The sequence below is a fragment of the Panicum virgatum genome, chromosome 2N (assembly GCF_016808335.1).
Source record: "Panicum virgatum strain AP13 chromosome 2N, P.virgatum_v5, whole genome shotgun sequence".
Lineage (NCBI taxonomy): Eukaryota > Viridiplantae > Streptophyta > Magnoliopsida > Poales > Poaceae > Panicum > Panicum virgatum.
Genome location: NC_053146.1, coordinates 44,631,288 through 44,652,039, shown reverse-complemented (window position 1 = coordinate 44,652,039; position 20,752 = coordinate 44,631,288). Strand labels below are relative to the sequence as shown.

Genomic DNA, 20,752 nt, shown 5'->3' with positions numbered 1-20,752 from the left:
GATATTGTCAAGAATGGGATTCGAACCCATGCCCTTTCGGACTAGTACCTGAAACTGGCGCCTTAGACCGACTCGGCCATCTTGACTTGTGTGCACAATATAACCAATTGGATTTACAAAATTAAACATTTTTGAGGAATCAGTAATATCACTATGCCACATTGCTACACGGCAACAAATTCATCTCTCCGTTTCCAAAAGAAAACGAAATCTTAGGAATTGAAGTCGGAACAAAGATATCCGAGTCCCCAGGTCCCCTGCGCTGCGCCATGGCCATGGCGCCCTCTCAACAAGTGTAGCCTGGCAACCTCTCTCCCACCAGGGGGCTCCCCGCTCCACTGCTAGCCTGCTTAGAGCATCTCCACACCGCAAGTCCGCAACGCAATGCCCCCACCGCGGCCCCGCCTCCCCGCCTCAGCCCCACCCACCCCCGCCCCCGCCCGCGCGCTCTACTCGTCCTCCTCCGCTGCCGCGCGCGCCCACGACCCGCTCGACGGAATGCCGCACCGCTGCGCCGCGGACCGCCTCGCGCACCTCCCCCCTGCGCTCGCGGGCTTCGTCCGCGCGCGCGCCGCGGGTGCGGCGGCCTCCGTCCCCTGCAGGTTCTCCTACGGGAACTCCCTCGCCGCCTGCGCCGCCTCCGCCTCGCCGCTCGCCTTCGCCGAGCAGCTCTACTGCGCCGCCTGGAAGGACGGGCTCTCGCGGGACGCCTACGTCTGCAGCGCCGCGGTCGACCTTCTCGCGAAGCACGGCCGCCTGGAGGATGCACTGCGGGCCTTCGAGGACGGGGACCGCGGTAGCGTGGTCTGCTGGAACGCGGCCATCTCCGGGGCGGTGCGTAACGGTGAGCACGCGCTCGGTGTAGATATGTTTATTGAAATGGTGAGGGGATCCTCTTGCGGGCCAAACTCATTCACGTATTCCGGGGCGCTCAGCGCTTGCGCGGCTGGCGCAGAGTTGGGGGTTGGGAGGGCGGTGCATGGCATGGTGCTCCGTCGTGATCCCGACTATGATGTCTTTGTTGGGACATCCATTGTTAACATGTATGTGAAATATGGCGAGATGGGTGCTGCCATGAATGAGTTCTGGAGGATGCCGATCCGGAATGTGGTTTCATGGACAACTGCTATCGCCGGTTTTGTGCATTTGGAGGAGCCAACAAGTGCCATGTTACTGCTCAGGGAAATGGTCAGGTGTGGCGTGGCGATTAACAAATACACCGCTACGAGCATATTGCTCGCCTGCTCTCACATGTCCATGATACGGGAGGCTAGCCAGGTGCATGGCATGATAATGAAGACTGATCTGTATTTGGATCATGTTGTGAAGGAGGCTTTGATTTCCACATATGCAAACATTGGGGCTATTCAGCTGTGTGAGAAGGTGTTTCAAGAAGTTGGCACAGTTAGCAACAGAAGCATCTGGTCGGCTTTTATATCTGCGGTTAGCAGCCATAGCCTACAAAGATCAATTCTTCTGTTAAGGAGGATGCTATGTCAGGGCCTGAGACCGAATGACAAATGCTATGTTTCTGTTTTCAGTTTTGTTGATTCAATTGAACTTGGCAAGCAGCTGCATTCATTGGTCATAAAGGATGGGCTTGTTCAGGCTGTTCTTGTGGGAAGTGCACTTTCCACCATGTACTCCAAATGTAATGATTTGCAGGATAGCTACAAGATTTTTGAAGAGATGCAGGAACGGGATAAAGTGTCATGGACATCAATGGTTGCTGGTTTTGCAACACACGGTCATTCAGTTGAGGCATTCCAGGTGTTTAGGAATATGATTGTTGATGGTTTTACATCAGATGATGTGTCCTTACGTGCCATTCTTTCAGCCTGTAATATACCTGAGTGTTTGCTCAAAGGGAAGGAAGTTCATGGACATGTCCTTCGTGTCTATGGAGGAACCACATCCATTGACCATTGCCTTGTTTCCATGTATTCCAAATGTCAAGATGTACAAACAGCTCGAAGAATTTTTGATGCAACTCAATGCAAAGACCAGGTCATGTTATCTTCAATGATTTCTGGATACGCTGCAAATAGTTATAGTGAGGAGGCAATCTCATTGTTTCAACTGATGCTAACATCTGGTTTTCAGATAGATAGATTTGTATGCTCATCAATTATTAGCATATGTGCTGACATGGCAAGACCATTCTATGGTAAGCTATTACATGGGTATGCAGTGAAAGTAGGCATACTATCTGACCTGTCTGTGAGCAGTGCACTTCTAAAGCTATACTCGAAAAGTGGCAACCTGGATGAGTCTCGTAAACTTTTTGATGAGATAAGTGATCCGGATTTAGTTACTTGGACAGCTATAATTGATGGATATGCTCAGCATGGAAGCAGTCAGGATGCTTTGGTGATGTTCGATTTGATGATTAGATGCAGAGTAAAACCAGACCCTGTCGTATTTGTGAGTGTTTTGTCTGCTTGTGGCCGTAATGGTTTGGTTGAAGAAGGTTTCAAATATTTTAATTCAATGAGAACTGTGTATGGGGTTGAGCCAGTGTCGCATCACTACTGCTGTATGGTTGATTTACTTGGTCGGTCTGGGAGGCTTGCAGAGGCAAAAAGTTTTATTGAGAGTATGCCTGTAAAACCTGACTTGATGGTGTGGAGCACACTGCTTGCTGCTTGCAGAGTTCATGATGATGCTGTACTTGGACGTTTTGTAGAAAATAAGATCCGTGAAGAAAATTATGATTCAGGTTGCTTTGCTACTCTGTCAAACATTCGAGCAAATTCGGGAGACTGGGAAGGAGTAATGGAAATAAGAAAATCAGTCAAGGATGTGAAGAAAGAACCTGGATGGAGTATGTTGTAAGAATAAAAATGCTTCAAGAGATATATTGTATTTATGAACCTGGATGGAAATAAGAAATCAGTCAAATATGTTTTTTATTCAATTTACGAGAGTGGTATGTTTTAAATAATTATGAATTGTCTACAATTATTTGGAGGATGCTTTGAAAATGCAGAATTTGCTGGAAGAGTTCTACGAAACCATGGTGTCCGTTAACCCATGATTCTTTGGAGTGCACGAGCACATATTTACCAGAAGGTAGGTTGAAAGCTTTGCAGTTATTATTGCATTCTTTTCATCTTAATTTCCAATTCAGCAACTAATTTCTGAGAATGCTGGATTGTAGTGTGTCGTCACTTGCATGGTTTATGTTGGACCATGAGACCAGCTTTCTGACAGTTGGACAGAGGGTCCTAGCTAATCCATTCCAATGAAAGAAAATTCCAAGGCTCCGACTCCTCACCCTGCCTTGTTCTTCGAGCTGCTTTAAAACTGAGCGCCAAGGCGGAACCCTGCGCCACCAGCACAGAGATAACACCCACTAAAATCCCCCTCTGCCCTTCCAGCATCCACAAATGAGGCAGCCATGCTCTCTCCTACTCTCCCTACCCTACTGTTCCTCCGCTGCTCCATTGTGATTCTCAAATGCCTCCACCCGCCTCACCGGCCCCACCTGCCCGACGTCCGTGACGTCCGTGTCCTCTGCGGGGTCTTTTCTACTCGTCGGCCCCTTCCCGCGTACCCTACCTGCTTGATGGAATGCCGCACCATGGCGCGGACCACCTCCTGCCAGTTCTCCTATAGGAACACATACTGGCAGCCTGCACCAACGCCTCTGGGACGAACGCCATGGCGCTTGCCTTCGTTGAGCATCTTTACTGCACTGCCTGGAAGGACAGGCTTCTGGTGATGCGCACGTCTGCAGCACCGCCACGGTGAGCCTTCTTGCCAAAGCCGGCCACCTGGGCGATGCTTTCGGGAGCTCGAGGATGGAGAGAACTGGTGCATTGGTGTTCTAGATTGCGGTCGGCTGATCATCTCGGGGCTGGGGCAGAACGGCGAACATGCACTAGCTCGCCATTGTGATATTCAGCTAAATTCGTTCACGTGCTCCAGGCCTCTCCGTGCATGCACCGCAGCTTGGAGTTAGCAGCTGGGAAGGCGGTGCAAGGGATGGCGCTCAGATGGGACCCTGATCACGTGTCGGGTAACAAATACACGGCCATGAGCATACTGCTCAGTTCCTCAAAGATGTATATGATACGACAGGTAGCCATGTCCATGGCAGGAATATGATGACAGACTGTTTAGGTTGTGTTGTCACAGAGGCTCTGATCAAGGTATATGCAAATGTTGGCGCTATTCGGTTGTCCGAGAAGGTGTTTCAGAGAAGCTGGCATGGTTAGCAACATGTGTTCTTGTGGGAATTACAATTACTCTCCATACTGTACTCTTAGGTGTGATGATTTCGGAAGATAGCTACAAGGTCTTTGGAGGGAAGGATGCAAGAACGTGATTAAATGCAATGGACAACAATGGTTGCTAGTTTTGTATCAGATGGTCATTCAGTTGAGGCTTGAGGCATTCCAGTTAAAAAAAATATGCTGATGGATTCACACCTGATCCTGTGTTGTTATCTGCTATTGTTTCAGTTTTTATGGACCAGAGTGTTTGCTCAAAAGGTGATGAGACTCATGGACATGTCCTTCACATCTATGGGAAAATCATTGTTAAAATGTTAAATATATCAAAGGCCCATATATTCTAGGCCCATGTGCTCTCTCTTCATATGCACACCTAAAGACAAATGGCTAGCATCTTTTCCACAAATCATTCCAAGGTAACATGGATTAACCATTGTTTTGTTTCCATATACTTCAGACATTGAGATGTTCAAAGAGTTCGAAGAATTTTTGACGCAACTCCATTCAAAGATGAGGTCGTGCTATCTGGATATACTATAAATGTTTTTAGTAAGGAGGTAATTTCGGTAATTCATCTTTAGGTGGCAACTAATTTTCAGATAGTAAGGTTTGAAAGTTCATCCCTTCCCCAGACCCCGCACAGTGCGGGAAGCCTACAGCACTGGGTACGCCCTTTTTTAAGGTTTGAAAGTTCATCTGTTTTTAGCCTCTGCACTGACATGGCAAGACCATTGTCTGGTAATCTTTTACATGGCTATGCAACTAAAGCTAGGATACTCTCGGACTTATCTCTAAGCAGTTCACCTGTATAGCTGTGCTCCAGCAGTGGCAACATGGAAGGTTCTCATACAGTTTTTGGATGAAATAAGGACCCTGTATTTAATTACTTGGGCAGCTATAGTGGATAAGCTCAGCTTGGAAGCAGTCAGGATGGGATTGACTTACGTGGAAATACTTATCAACTTTTGATAGAATTTGCATACTTGGCATAAAGGCCTCATACCTAGTTCTCATTTAAATTGCAGATTATCCATTATACTAGACATACAAAACCAAGCTATTCTTCTCTCTGATAATTTTTCTATTGACACGAGTATATTTTGTAATATATAAAGTGTCGGTACCCTATAGCAGGGATACCCACTTCTACTGCAGCAAGGCAGGACTCGCGTAGTTATCTGTAACTACGCCATAAGGGGCGGAGCAGCCGGGCCCCACGGGTCAGGCTCTTACCTCACCGGGCCAACGGCCCCGGACCCGCTCCCCGCTCTGGGACGGGTCCGAAGACGCCACGTGTCCCTGAGGAAGGGAAGCTCCGAGCCAACAGCCGAGGCCCCGGACCCCCTCCCGCGTCCATCCGGACCTCCCACGCGCGTGGAACCAACATACCGCCGGGGGGGGGGGGGTCCGGAGCCGCCACATGTCCCGCAGGTGCGGGCACGGGCGCGGGTCTTCCGCTGGAGGACTCGCCCACCCACCGCATTCAATGCGGGTGGTTGAGGCGTGCTCTGCCGCCGTGGCTCGCGGGACAGTCTTTGTCAATCCTCACTGTAGACCGTGTATTACCGAGGTACACAGTGCAGCCGCCTGCGCCGCATCCGCGCAGAGCCCGTCTGCCGCATTAATTGGATACGACAGCATGGCACTTTTCCATCATGTCGCCTGCGCCGCAAGCTACACGGCCGTTCAGCTACACTGCAGGCAACGCCGCACGCTACACTTTGACGCCGTTTCGACAAGACAGGGCAAAGCACGCCGGTCGGGAGATTCCCGCGGACAAACCAGGGAAATCCGGGGATGAGATCTCCTTCGCCTGCAACGCCATAATGTATGAACAGTACGTTATTTTATACTGCATCGTTGGGCCCATCTGTCGGGGACCCAACGGCCATGTACGCGCCTCCCTTGAGATATAAAAGGGAGGCGCTCGCGGCACACACCGAGGTTTTTTCCAAGCTCACTCAGACTCAAGCAATACAACACACAGTGGACGTAGGGTATTACGCTCCGGCGGTCCGAACCACTCTAAACTGGCTGTGTTCATCGTGTTCTTCCAGGAGATCGAACTAGTCCTAGCTAACCCCCGAGTACTCTCCCTCTGGGCTTAGGCGGGTGCATTCCGCCACCCGGCTGTGGTTTGCCACACCACGACATTTGGCGCGCCATGTAGGGGCATTAGCTGGTTTCAGTTCATCTCTTGCTCGTCTCCATGGTTCGGGTGGACGACGTGGAGATGACAGAGGGTGTGGCGTTCTCCGCGCCACACGCCTCTCGCCTTCCTGCTCCAGGGGCAACCGTGCCTCTGGAGCAGCCACCGTCGGCGGCGGCGCGCGCTGCACGTCGGCAAGAGTCAGGGCACCCGTCAAGGGCCCCCTCACAAGCTGCGAGCGGCGGAGCGCTGGCGGCGGCTAGGGAGTTGCTTCGCAACCCTCCGGCTGCTGCAGCCTCGCCAGACGCCCTGAGGCAGTGGCGGGACGACGTTGACCGTCTCCTCCATCTGGCTCAGGTCTCCCCCAGTTCTGCAAGGGCTGGGCAACGACCTCCTCCTGGCAATGCGGTGGTACCCTACCACCGGCGCCAGGGCGGTGCGTCGATGGGCGGCGTGAGCAGTCCTCCAAGGACGGCTCACCCCCTCCTCGCCAGCGGCCTGGCAAGGAGAAGGCCTCCGACAACGAGACCGCTGCCGGGAGGAGCTGGGGTACCAATCCCCCGCTAAGTAGCTGAAGGGCGTTTACCGCCACGACAACTCCGACTCCGACAACGAGGAGCGCCGCAAGTAGCTGTACATAATGTACGGCGGAAGCTGGGAGCTTGTCTCCCGGCGGGACGTGAAGACCCTTCGCCGAGAGGTCCTTTCGGTGAAGCCGGGGGTCCCGAAGGCGGCGCCGCACCACAGGAACACCAGCATCTCTTTCGGGCCATCTGATTGCCCGGAGAACATGGCCGGGGCCGGTGTACTGCCTCTAGTCACCGCCCCCGTCATATCCAACGTCAGGCTCTATCACGTGCTGATTGACGGTGGGGCTGGCCTCAACGTCATCAGCTATGCAACATTCAAGCAGCTGCAGATCCCGGAGTCCAAGCTGACTCCCTCTCGCCCATTCTCCGGAGTGGGCCCACATCCGGTGTTTCCTCTGGGGAGCATCACTCTGCCGGTCACGTTTGGGACCGAGGAGAACTTCCGCACAGAGAGCGTCCAGTTCGATGTTGCGGAGGTGAACCTCCCGTTCAATTGCATCATTGGCCGGCCGGCTCTCTACCGCTTCATGGCCATTGCCTATTACGAGTATTTGGTCCTGAAGATGCCTTCCCCTGCCGGTGTCCTCACCGTGCGGGGTGACCGCACCGCTGCCGTCGCTGTAGTTGAGAGACTGCATGCTCTGGCGGCAGAGGCTGCCCGTTCCGAGGAGGTCCACCACCCCGAGTGGTTGGCCAACCTGGTCGTCGTTCCAAAGGCCAACGGGAAGCTTCGGATGTGCATCGACTACACTAGCCTCAACAAGGCATGTCCTATAGACCCCTATCCTCTTCCACGTATCGATCAGATCGTTGACTCCACCTCCGGGTGTGACTTTTTGTCTTTCCTAGATGCATACTCTGGTTTCCACCAGATTCAGATGTCTAGAGAGGATAGGAAGCATACTTCTTTTGTAACAGTGGATGTGCTTTATTGCTATATTGTCATGCCATATGGTCTACGGAATGTCTTACCCACATTTGTACGAGCTATGAACAAAACTTTTTGTAATCTAATCAGAGATATTGTTGAGGTGTATGTTGATGACATTGTGGTCAAGACTAAGGTAGGGTCAACACTAGTTGAGGACCTGTCCCTCGTCTTCGACCGACTGCGCACCACACGCACGAAGCTGAATCCCGAGAAGTGCATCTTCGGCGTCTCGGCAGGGAAGCTGCTGGGTTTCCTGGTCTCACATCGAGGCAAACCCAGCCAAGATCAGTCGATCGAGACGATGAGGCCTCCTGGCCGCATCAAGGACGTCCAGAAGCTTACTGGATCTCTCGCCGCTCTTAGCCGCTTCATATCGAGGCTGGCTGAGAGGGCCCTCCCCTTCTTCAAGCTATTGAGGAGGTCCGGTCCATTCTATTGGACCGAAGAGGCTGAACAAGCATTCCAAGAACTGAAGCAGCATCTCACCTCACTGCCAGTATTGGTGGCTCCAGAGCCAGATGAGACATTGTTTCCGTATCTTGCTGCGTCTGCAGAGGCGGTCAGCATGGTGCTGGTCGCCGAGAGGACGGAGCAAGCTCGCCAGGGGGACACCAGGGTCTCCCCAGCCCAGTATGGTGAGCCGGACCCCGCACATGGGGGTTCGGCGGCCACTCCTCTGTCTGAAGGTCCGGACCCCGGACAAGGGGGTCCGGAGGAGCCTCGTCCCAATGGGAACCCAGAACCGTTGGAGGCCTAAGGGCCTGACGTGGTGGACAAGGGCGAGCCGGACCCGGTCGCCAGGGTCCGGACTGTCCAGAAGCCGGTCTACTACGTCAGCGAAGTCCTCCACGAGGCGAATGCCAGGTATCTTGAGACGCATAAGCTTATCTATGCCATACTTATTGCGTCCAGAAAACTGCGTCACTACTTTCAGGCACACCGAGTTGTCGTAGTGACCTCTTACCCGCTAAGAGCGATCCTGTACAACTCCAACGCTACGGGCAACATCGCCAAGTGGGCAGCAGAGTTGGCTGAGTTCCAGCTGGACTTCCAGCCTCGCCATGCAGTCAAGAGCCAAATCCTGGCTGATTTCATAGCGGAATGGACTCCTTCCCCAAGCAATTCTGGGGGTCCGGACCTCAACGCCGGACCCCCGGAGCCGGAAATCAGGACACCAGTCTTCACCGAACCCCACTGGACACTCTTCTTCGACGGGTCCGTCCGCAAGAAGTGGGCTGGAGCTGCTGTGGTCCTCATCGACCCAAACGGAGATCAACTGAAGTACATGGTGTACCTCGAGTTCAAGGCCACAAACAACATGGCGGAGTACGAAGCTTTGATCTTTGGCCTGACACAAGCCCTGTCTCTGGGGGTCCAGCAGCTTCTGGTGAAGGGGATTCTCAGCTAATCATCAAGCAGGTCCGAGGGGATTGCAGCTGCAACAATCCCCAGCTTGCGGCATACCTCATCCACGTGAGGAAGCTCGAGAAGGACTTCGACGCCTTGGAACTGCAACATGTCCCCCGCGAACTCAACTCAGCAGCAGATGAACTCTCCGCGAGAGCATCTACCTGGGCATCCGTGCCCGAGAGCGTCTTCGAAAGACGGTTGCTGAGACCTACCGCCCAGCCTGCCGAATTGGGCGAAGGGGATCAAGCTAGCACCTCGATGCTAGTGGTCCCGGCGGCATTCCACCTGTGGTGGCCGCCCTGGGTTGTGAGCTCTGTCGAGGATCCTGGAGACCTCATAGAGCCACTCCCACCGGCTCAGGGAGCTCCCGATGCATGGATCTCTGAGATCCGGGACTACCTGAAAGACAATATTCTTCAGCGGCACATTAGGGAGCTCCGGCTGGCGACCTCGTCCTGAGACGGATCCTGAACCGAGCAGGGCTCCACAAACTCTCCCCCAGCTGGGAGGGGCCATTCAAGGTTACATAAGTATGCCAGCCCGGATGCGTTCGCCTTGCCACAGAAGATGGGGTGCCGCTGCCCAACCCATGGAATATAGAGCATCCGCGTAATTTTTACACTTAGGCAGAGTAGGGAAATGAATTTTTCCTTTGTAATAAAATAGAATCAGCGTGCGGCCCAGAGCGGTTGGGGTCCGCCCTCGTAAACCCGACCTCTAGCATCCATCGCACCATCGGCTAGCATTAACGCGCGGCCCAGAGCGGTAGAGGTCCGCCCTCGTAAACCCGGCCTCTGGCATCCATCGCGCAAGCCATGTATATCAAGTTGCAAAGGAAAGATTTGCTCCGGTTCTGTCTTTGTTTCAAATTTTATTTCGCATTTCGATTCTCGAGTTTTTACCTTTCTAACCCCCGCGCGGACTTCCACTCTGGTCGCTACAGCTAAGATCTGTATTGAGTTGCTGGACTGCCGTACAGGTTCGGACCCTTTTGCTGCTGGGAGAAGGGTCCGGACCCCTAGGGACCTGCTCTGGAGAGGGGGTGCTTGTAGCCGCTTAGCCGATTCCGTACCCAAAGCCTACACACTCCACCACTCTGTAACGAGTGCTCTAGTACCCGGAGCTGGGTAATTAGGGGCCTGGACCTTGTTCTAGCTCAAGGGTTGGCTTCCTAAGTCCTACACGTCAGGTCCAGCTCCATATCTCAAAGGATCGAGTACGACGGAATGACCTCACCCACTGCTAGAAGGGATCTGGAACGACGGAGCCAAGTCCGGTAAAGTCGTGTTGTTTCCTGTAGTGGTCCGGAGCCCTGTGTAGCGCCCTAGCTTGGTTCCGCACCCTAAGCCTATACACTCCACCACTCTGTAACAAGCATCGTACTGCCTGAACCTGTGCATCCGGAGCTCCGGACCTCGTACTAGCCTGGGGGCCGGTCCAGAATAAGTCCCGCGGGCCTGCTACTAAGCTGTGACTTTGAAGTGGTACGCAGGTTAAGCCTTGACTGGTGGTAGCTAGCCTCAAACCATTGAGCCTACCTACCAGGGGGTCCCGGCATCCGCTTTAAGGCCTCCTGCAGATCGAGGTACAGTCTCTGTGGTAGACAGACTCAAAACAACTGAGTTTGTCTCCCAAGGGGCCCGGAGCGTTCGCTTTGAGCCAGACATCACAGATCGATTCTGCATACGTCAAATAGCTAAGTTGCAGTATCATTACTACTATACAAGCTAGTTTAATTCTCCTCTTTGTAGTTCTTTCTGCTACATAGTGAATAAGACGCTCGTTTCGACTTGCAATCTATGCTACACCTATGCCCAAGGACGCTTGCTCAACCTCATACGGGGGTCCGGAGTGTCTTCTACGGCTCGGATGGCAGATAGGTCCAAACAACTGAACCTATCTGCCAGGGGGCCAGGGCACCGGGGTGCTGCATACCGCAAACCAGAACAATTGACAAACAGCTAATTTGAAATTTTCTTCTATTAAGTTTCAACAAGTACAATGTTTTGTTACATAACACAAAAAACAAAACAAAAGTGCTACTACTGTGATGGCCCAGCTCCGGAGTCTGCAGGCTCGCGCTTGAAGTAAGCAGCGACGAAGTCGACGACGTCCCGCACGCCTTCTCGAGCAGAGGCCTCCGTCTCCGCCACTGGACCATCGAGCACGGGGGCTAGTGAGATAGCTAGGTCGTGGCTCCGGAGGCAGGTCAGAATGTGCTCTGCCACCATCCGGATCAGCTCGCGGCCCTCGGCTTCAAGCGGGCCAGCAAGGATCGGCTCCAGACACCGGAACCTATCCGAAGCGGAGTTCAGCACTGGGAGGGCGTCAGCAATCGAGGCTGGTGGCTCCGCCACTTGGATTGGGCTCATTCCAAGCGGCACCAGCGCTAAGCTCGCTTCGCTCGCCCAGTCGACGATCCGCTGAGCCCCACTGAGCTGGTCCTCCTGCAGCTTCTGGACCGCCTCCTGGACCGCCTCCTGCACCGAGCGTCCAGTGCTGCCTTGGCCGCCTCCACCTGGCGGGTCCTCTCCTCGAGCTGGGCCGCCTTCTTCGCCGCCGACTCCTTCAGGGACTTGAGGGCCTCGCGCTGGCGCTCGAGCTGGAGCTCCATGTTGGTGGCGAGGGATTCCCGCTTTGCAAGGGACTTCCTATCCTCCTCAAGCTCCAACTCGGCAACAGCCTGCTTGCTGGCGGTCTCCTGCAGCTGCTCGCGCCATCCTTGCAGGGTCTTTGAGAGCTTGTCGAGCTCCTGCTTGCGGATATCAAGACCCTGGCTGCGAGTCTCAAGCTCGGACCTCTGAGCCACGAGGCGAGTCTCAAGCTCGGACCGCTGAGCCGCGAGGCTGGCCCCCTCCTTGGCAAAAGCTTCCTCCCGCAGCGCCAGGGCCTTTTCCCGGCTTGCTACAGCAAACTCCCGGTCGAACACCTTCCGAAGATTAGCTCGGTAGGCCTCTTGGTCGGCCTTGAGTTCGGACTGGACACTCGCAGCAAGGGAGGCTTCGGCCTTCGTGCGCGCCTCCAGGAGGGTGTGCCAGTCGCCGAGGCGCTGGCGCTCGCTCTCCAGAGCAGCCCACTCCCGCCGGAAGGCCACCTCGGCGGTAGAGGTCGCCTCCTCTATCGACTGCCGGACTCGGACCAGCACCTGGGGGAGGGGAGCCGCTTCCTCCTCCGGGGGACCCTGCAGGAGCCGCCTACCAGAGACCTCCTCCAGCTCTTCCTCTGCCGCAAGTTGAGCGCTGGGGGAGGAGACGTCCTGTACAGGCGTCGGGACCTCAGGAACCGAGGAGCTCGCCGTTGCCGCACCTGCTGCCGCTGTGCTCGCCGTTGACGCGCCCGTCGCCGCTGCGCTCGCCGACGCCAAGCCCGGTGTCGGCGCGACTGTCGCCGTAGCCGAGGCCTCGGGGGCCACCGCATCGGGTGTGGCTGCGCCTGGCACTGGCGCATCCGCCGCCGCCGCGTCGGGTGCGCCTAGCACTGTCGCATCCGCCGCCGCCATGTTGGGCGCCACCGGGTTAGTGGAAGCCGCCGCACCCGGGCTCCCCGCACCCGCCGTCGCTCCCACCGTTGCGTCGGGCGTTGCAGCGCCTGGCGTTGGCGCACCCGCCGCTGCCGTGTTGGGCGCCACCGGATTAGCGGAAGCCGCCGCACCCGGGCTCCCCGCACCCGCCGTCGCTCCCGCCGTCACCGCCGAGGCCCCTGTCACCTGGACCCCCGCTGACGCGCCAGCGGCGGCGGAAGAACTGCTTGGGCGAGAGGCCTTGGCAAACAAAGAAAAGAAGCCTTCAGCAGAAAGCGGAGCACCGAGAATATGGGGAGTGAACGGAATAACACTTACCCTGAAGCGCCGGGTCTCCAGCGTCCACGGAGGCTCGGCGACTGCTTCTGCTGCTGCTGCTACCGAGGCGGCGGCGGAGGCGCCCCTTGCTGCGACTGCTTCTGCTGCTTCTCCCGTGGCGGCGGTAAAGGCGCATCCCGCGGCTGCTGCTGCTGCTGCTCCCGTGGCGGCGGCGGAGGCGCAACCCGTGGCTGTTCCTGTTGTTGTTGCTGCTGTTGCTGCTGCTGCCCCTGTGGCGGCGGCGGAGGCGCAACCTGTGGCTGCTGCTGCTGCTGTTATTGCCGGGGGGAGGCATCTCCCGGCGATGGTGGTGGCGGCGCCGCAACTCCGGGGGTCCCGCGAGGACCGGGGGCCCGGGAGCTACCCCGGCCCGCATCCTCAGTGGTCCTCTGACGCTTCGCGGCAGGCTCCATAACAGGGGTCCCGTCGCCCCGGTGCAACCTGCGCCGGCCCGTTACCCCCGACGACGCGCCGGAGCTGCTCCGGGCCTGGCTGGGACCGCTCGTGGTGGTGCTACCAACCACGGCCTGCTTGCCCTTGGCAGTGAGGCCGGACCCCGCGGCGCTCGGCACGACTTGCTCCTCGGACGCACCAGGGATCTGGATCCCACGGTCCGGGTCACCTCCAGTCTGGAGCGCTGCCAGCCCACCGTCGTTGAGGGTCGGCAAGGTGGCCAGCACCGCAGTCCTCAGGCGCGAGTCCCCGCAGAGGGGGACGACACCCTGAGGAAGGATCAGGTGCTCCGGGATGAAGATTTCCCCCGTCACCGCCCGCACCAGGACCTCCAGGGCTTCCTGGGTCAGGTCGCTCCCCTCTCCGTGGTGGGTCCTGCTGCAGTCGTTGGGGCCGGTGAAGCTCCAAGCAGGACGCGGCCGTTGCTTCAGGGGGGCGATCCGGCGCTTCAGGAAGTCCCCGAGCACGTGCAGCGAGGTGAGGCCGCCCTCTGCCAGCGCCCTGATCTTGCTCAGCACGGAGTCGAACTCCGACGGCAGGGACGGCTTGGCCCTCCAGGACAGACGGTCGGAGGCGGGTCCCCCGGTCGGCATGACCAGGTGCTCGTTGGCTTCGGTGGTGGCGATCACCCACTCCCTGCGCCACTCCTCCCACTTCCCGCCGGTGAGTCCGGGGATGTACGGCGTCCGCAGGTCGCTCCTCGTCTGAAAGTAGTACGCCCCCACTTCGTCCTTGCCCTTCCCGGACTTCATTAGGACGAAGAAGTGGCGGAAGAGTATGACGCAGAGCCGCACCCCCACGAACATCTCGCACAGGTGGACGAAGATGGCCGTCAGGAGGATGGAATGCGGCGTGAGATGTTGAAGCTGGAGGCCGAAATCTTCCAGCAGCAGCAGAAAGAATGAGGAGATCGGCAGCCCCAAGTCGGTGGAAATGTGCGAAATGAACAGCACAAATTCCCCGGCGCGCAGGTTGCCGAGGGGAACCGAGCCTGCTCGAATCCCTCGAGCAGTCTCCTGTGCACTCCACCCAATCAGGCGGCGCACCGTATTCAGCTCCTCCTCAGTCTGGAAACGGCGGGGACGAGCAAGGGATGCCATCTCGCTATGGAGGTGAGGAGCAATCTACGCAGGAGAGCAAGGGGCGAGGAAGCTCGAAGGCAAAGGGGCGCAAAGGTTGGAAGGAAGAAGGCGAATGCGAGAAAGTAACTGTGGTATGCGGTTCGACCCTTTATGAAGCCTGACCCAACCGGCGCGCCCCGGAACCGTCGCTAGAACCCAAGCGACGCCCGCACCTGGTGTTAACCGCCCAGTCCATGACAAGGGGGCCCAGGCCCGCCTGTCAGGGAGAGCGGGTAACAAACAAAGGTGTGAAAAGGCGGGATCTGAATCGTCGCCCGCGCGCGAAGCAAGGCAGAAACTGAGCTGACGTGCGCGCATTAAGCGCTGGCATGACCAGACTTTTCGGGAATTGCGCCGGTGGTAAATATCCCGTTTACTCTAGCCGCAACAATGCCGAGCATCGCTCGCGTGACTAGGTGTACCACTGAAGGTGGGGACCACGAGTCAGTAAGCCGTTGCGATGTGATGAGACAGCGAAAAATCCGAAGGATGGTTAAAGCCGGACAAGACTCCTGCAGTGTGCATAGCCTAAACGCTACAGACTTCGAGTTATGCGAGAACCAAATCGTAGTAGTGGCCCCACCTGCGGGTTCGACACCTCTCTCGAGGTGGGCCCGGGGGCCACTGTCGGTACCCTGTAGCATGGATACCCACTTCTACTGCAGCAAGGTAGGACTCGCGTAGTTATCCGTAACTACGCCATAAGGGGCGGAGCAGCCGGGCCCCACGGGTCAAGCTCTTACCTCACCGGGCCAACAGCCCCGGACCCGCTCCCCGCTCTGGGACGGGTCCGGAGACGCCACGTGTCCCTGAGGAAGGGAAGCTCCGAGCCAACAGCCGAGGCCCCGGACCCCCTCCCGTGTCCATCCGGACCTCCCACGCGCATGGAACCAACATACCGCTGGGGGGGTCCGGAGCCGCCACGTGTCCCGTAGGCGCGGGCACGGGCGCTGGTCTTCCGCTGGAGGACTCGCCCACCCACCGCATTCAATGCGGGTGGTTGAGGCGTGCTCTGCCGCCGCGGCTCGCGGGGCAGCCTTTGTCAGTCCTCACTGTAGACCGCGTATTACCGAGGTACACAGTGCAGCCGCCTGCGCCGCATCCGCGCAGAGCCCGTCTGGCACATTAGTTGAATACGACGGCACGGCACTTTTCCATCATGTCGCCTGCGCCGCAAGCTACACGGCCGTTCAGCTACGCTGCAGGCAACGCCGCACGCTACACCCTGGCGCCGTTTCGACAAGACAGGGCAAAGCACGCCGGTCGGGAGATTCCCGCGGACAAACCAGGGAAATCCGGGGATGAGATCTCCTTCGCCTGCAACGCCATAATGTATGAACAATACGTTATTTTATACTGCATCGTTGGGCCCATCTGTCGGGGACCCAACGGCCATGTACGCGCCTCCCTTGAGATATAAAAGAGAGGCGCTCGCGGCACACACTGAGTTTTTTTTCCAAGCTCACTCAGACTCAAGCAATACAGCACACAGTGGACGTAAGGTATTACGCTCCGGCGGCCCGAACCACTCTAAACTAGCTGTGTTCATCGTGTTCTTCCAGGAGATCGAACTAGTCCTAGCTAACCCCCGAGTACTCTCCCTCTGGGCTTAGGCGGGTGCATTCCGCCACCCGGCTGTGGTTTGCCACACCACGACATAAAGTTATAACAATAAGTGAAAATGTACAAGGGTTGGTCTTTTGCTAACAGATGAAGATAGCTCTTGGTGCTATAAATCTAATTATGCATAATATTTTTCAGTGGAGCTGCTATTCGACATTTCTGTGGGAGGTGGAGGGCAAGGGAGAGAATCACATGGCATGCTGCTGGTCCAATCATCTGGAGAATCCACCTCTAAATCAAATGGAAATTTTATTTTTCGTTGACTTCCACACTCAATGCCTGAACTGAATCCATTACTAGGTTTTCTTGAATATGGGTCATCATCTTTATTTCCAACACCTCCATTTGTGTCTATACCCCAATCAGCTGTGTATCCATAGGATGGTTCAAGCTGTTCCATCTCTGTGTTTGGCAAAGCTTCATTCATGCTATTGAGTATTCCAGGGGCCATACTTAGAAGCACGGATGTGACGGCTGATGATTTCTGGGGTGATTGTGTTTCAAATGGCAAGATGATCGTACTGCTATGGATGTCTTTCTCTGACAGTTGAGGTGAAGATGGGCTGTGGTTGAAGTTAATGATTCTACATGACGAGCCATCTTGTGAACTGTTAAGCTTCTGCTGCTGCCGTCCCTGCAAACAATGTTGGCTGTTGTATTGATTTGGTGAGCAAGAGGAGCTTTCCAAAGCAAAATGGGAGGCTTGTATGGACTGCAAAGCAGATAGCAGCTCTGGCTCTGTCATTGCAATTGATTGAGGACCCCAGGAGTGAGACAACACCCTTTGTGCCACAGAGCTAGGCTTTTTAAATATCCTGCAAATAGCCCATGAATCCTGTTTGATAAAAGAAAATTATGAGAACAATGGGACACATAGGTATTTTCTTAACTTCTGTGCTATAATTGAATGCTCAGAGTAAACTGCTTACATTGGCTGGAATATTTTTGTCTTTTGGTGTTTTGGGAAGTGAGGGATCATTGAGTGAAGGCATCCTGTACTCATGCATCATCCAATCTGTCTTGATCCCTTTTGCTGCTCTCCCTTTATAAAAGACAAGAGACTTCTTCAGGCCTATGCACTTGGTTCCTTCGGAAGAGTATATGGGCCTATCTGTTCCTGTTGCTTTCCAGAATCCAGCTCCTGTGACTCTATTTGGTCTAGCACTGTTCCTATACTTCCGGTCCCTTGGGCAGTAAAAGTACAATTCTTTCTCCCCGGTGCTTGCAAGCTCTGTGCAAGAGTAATTCAACAAGAATATATGGTTGCAGACAACAAAGGTGAAAAATTAGACATGATGTAAGATGTCAAGATGGCAACCATAGTATTCTGATGGGAACTTACTATCTACTAGGTATCTACTTTTTTTTTGAGGGATACTAGGCATCTATTAGTTTGAAGATGAACAGCTTGGATGTGTTAATATACTAGTGATATCAAAGAAAATGAATGTGCACTATGTTTTCCCACTTTTGATTGCTTTTGTTTATGGTTGCCATATTCAGAACCCTTTCACTTGCATGCTCACAATATTTGATTTCTTTTTACTGGTTATGCTGTAGAAGTCTTTATTCAAGTAGATTTGATTTTATTGCACCAAGGATTGGCTACTGTGAATTTGTACAGGTTTGTTTTAGTACTCAATCTCTATCCTGAAATGGATGAAGATGACATTTTTATTTTGCTGATACTGTTCCTTGGCTACTTGCATATAGGATAATTATGAAAACTGAAAGCTGTACCTTCATGCTGTAATTTCTTGAAGTGTTGACAGTACCTTTTTTTTAGGAGAAATGTTGGCAGTACCTTTTTTTTTTAGGAGAAATGTTGGCAGTACCTTTATCTAAAACTGTGCAAAATAGTCCTAGTTTGTATAGCGGATCATGAAGCTAAAGTGCTGTGGCTTGGGCTATTGACTTCTGAGCATGCTTTGGTTGATACAAGTTGGTGATGAGGAATAATCTTGGGCTCTTAATATATTCTTTATGTGAAACACAGTATATTCACGTTAGTAAGCAGAGAAACTCCTGCGCATTCGAGAAAAAAAAAGTAAGCAGAGAAACTATATCCACCAGTTCTATTGGCAGAAATATAAATTCGTTTTTGCAGTCATTTTATCATTTAGAGAAACATTTGCTTCACAAAATCGAAGTTGGTTCATTTACTAACAAGAGGTACAGAGAAAGTAGTGGCTTACTTGGGAGATCCCATGGATCATACTTGTAGAGGTCCAACTGCCTGATGAGCTCTATGGACAGAGGTTTTTGCTGAATTTTTCGCTTGAGATAGAAGCCGACGAGCTCTTCATCTGTAGGATGGAACCGAAAACCAGGAAGGACTTCATCTGACTTGTCCTTATCAGCTCTCTCATCCATAACTTGGACTGGTGAAGACTGATCCTGGTTACCCACTCTTGTACCACTTCTGTGGAAATAGTGAACGGCTTTACGACTGAAAGTAACTATGCACTCCCTACTGTCATGTAGAATTAATGCAGTGCAGGAACTCTACCAACTCATATAAGACGCGGTGAACTACTCAAAGGACAAAGATAATTGAAGGTTGCTAGGAAGAGAAGGCAACTAGCCTAACTGGAGGAGATGAGGTGAGAAGCAAGTGCTTTTATAGTGGTGATCTTGGCGATGAACTGCATTTCAATTAGATGAACGTTCCCAAAGGCCTCTTACTGCACGCCTGTGTTCCGGGTCATAAACGTTAGGAAGGGGAGGTTAACATATGCTTTGCAAAAGAAATCATAGCTGCTAAAACACGACTAGACCAGGTTCGCAAGTATGGACACCGACTTGCATTAAAGAACTAATACTCCTTGCCTCTTGAACCTATTTGATTTTTTAATCAGTGATGCTAGCCCAGTTGGTTAGTCACTCCGGCGGCACCCCTCATGTCCTGAGTTCGACTCTCCGTGGGAGCGAATTTCAGGCTGAGGGTAAAAAAATCCCCTCGCTGGTCCCGTGTGCCAAAGCATTGGTTGTGAGACGACCCAGGTCGGCCTGAGGACCCTTACATGGCCCAGGCAGGTAGTTCCCAAGAGTTACGTCTCCCAGTGTCAGGGCGGAGCCAGGGTTCGGGGATTTTCTCGGTCGGGGAAGTCGAGGCTTCTTCTTAAGCTAATACCGGTGGGGCGGTCTTTCCCCACCCGGCCGAGTTTTTTGATTAGTATATCAATGAAGACAATCGTGCATAAGATCTCGGATATAACAGCCATACGGAAATTCTCCTACCGCGTTAATGATTGCTTTACTATGCATCACTGCTCCTGTGCTCTATTCCTACATCAAGACCCTTCCCTACTTGTTTAGTTTGGTTCACTATGGTTCTCCATTCTTGCAAAAGAAATCATAGGTTACTAATTTCTGTGTGGAATTATTATCTTCAACCGGCAATAACTTAGCTCAAAAGTTGGAGGCAGTGTTAGAAAACCGCATCTAGTTATATGAGAAAACTTTATCGCCCGATTGTTACATTATACATATATATATCGCTTTATCATGGCTTAGCAGTGTAGTAATCCTCCATATTCTATTTTATCAACTGCCGTACTACTTACAGCAAACTGTTCTCACCAATCTCACGGTACCTTCTTATTGTAAACCAGTTTCTCGAGGGCTCAATGATGAGCAAAAGTGCACTTGAGAACTCTTTTGTTGAATTGTTGTAAACCTCTTGTTGGTGCGACAGAATCAAGTTCGGCTCCTTTGTTTGAATGTTGTGGTTTATCGCTTTATTATAGACTTATAAATCTTGTTTCATGCTAAAGTTTATTAGTCAGTCCTACATGAACCTTGTAAAATCTTCCACAATCATCTGTGATTCTGGCTTCCAACAGTAGTTTAAGTTACTGTGCTTTGTATTTCGGCCACAACAATCATCTGTGCTAAAAGTTGGCTTCCATCCCGTTTACATCTTGAGCTTGATAATAATTACTCTTATGCATTCACAAGCAACTGCAGCATGTGTATAACTTTTGCATCCATAGAAAATTAATTTTGCGCGCTGTCAGCAAGTGAAACCTACAAAAGATATAAGATCCTGCCAAGTAGAGTGACCCCAAGAACACCCAAGGTTTCCCCTACTTAAATAACAAAGCGGAGCTCCCGCAATCTTTCCACAAAAAAAAAAAGAACACCCAAGGTTTCATCTGAACGGTTACTATCTGGTCCGCCGGACAAGGAGCAGGCTTCATACTTCCCTATCACTTCTTTGTCCATTTACACCTTCCGAGTTCCGACCTTGCATCACGTAATCCAGTCATTCCATGCATCTTGTCATGAGTCATGACTGTTACAGGATAGAAATGGACTGGCCTAGAAAGCGACACCTAACATTCAGACAATATGATAGGAGCCCTTAGCTTCATTTAGTTTGTTCCTTGAACGAAGT

General features: G+C 53.3%; 2 protein-coding genes and 1 non-coding gene across 5 annotated transcripts; 1 reads left to right on the top strand and 2 right to left on the bottom strand.

Annotated features, from left to right (window-relative positions):
- Positions 1 to 5: 5 nt before the first annotated feature.
- Positions 6 to 86, bottom strand: TRNAL-CAG. The gene has a single exon. It is a non-coding gene; the product is annotated as a tRNA-Leu (tRNA).
- Positions 87 to 250: 164 nt separating this feature from the next.
- Positions 251 to 17,810, top strand: LOC120660644 (pentatricopeptide repeat-containing protein At1g74600, chloroplastic-like). 3 transcript variants are annotated; one of them, XM_039939252.1, is made up of 3 exons: positions 251 to 3,072; positions 3,161 to 4,654; positions 16,492 to 17,810. In XM_039939252.1, exon 1 carries the CDS (start codon positions 385 to 387, stop codon positions 2,833 to 2,835), a length of 2,451 nt encoding a protein of 816 aa, XP_039795186.1. In that variant the 5' UTR covers positions 251 to 384; the 3' UTR covers positions 2,836 to 3,072; positions 3,161 to 4,654; positions 16,492 to 17,810. The 3 variants fall into 3 exon arrangements, with proteins under 3 accessions (XP_039795186.1, XP_039795185.1, XP_039795187.1); XM_039939251.1 differs by having other exon boundaries at positions 3,161 to 4,795; XM_039939253.1 differs by lacking the exon at positions 3,161 to 4,654.
- Positions 16,200 to 19,024, bottom strand: LOC120660645 (protein FEZ-like). The gene is made up of 3 exons (XM_039939254.1): positions 18,549 to 19,024; positions 17,283 to 17,584; positions 16,200 to 17,188 (listed from the first exon to the last, which is right to left on the bottom strand). The coding sequence occupies exons 1-3, from the start codon at positions 18,724 to 18,726 to the stop codon at positions 16,472 to 16,474; spliced, it is 1,197 nt and encodes a 398-aa protein (XP_039795188.1). The 5' UTR covers positions 18,727 to 19,024; the 3' UTR covers positions 16,200 to 16,471.
- Positions 19,025 to 20,752: the final 1,728 nt, after the last annotated feature.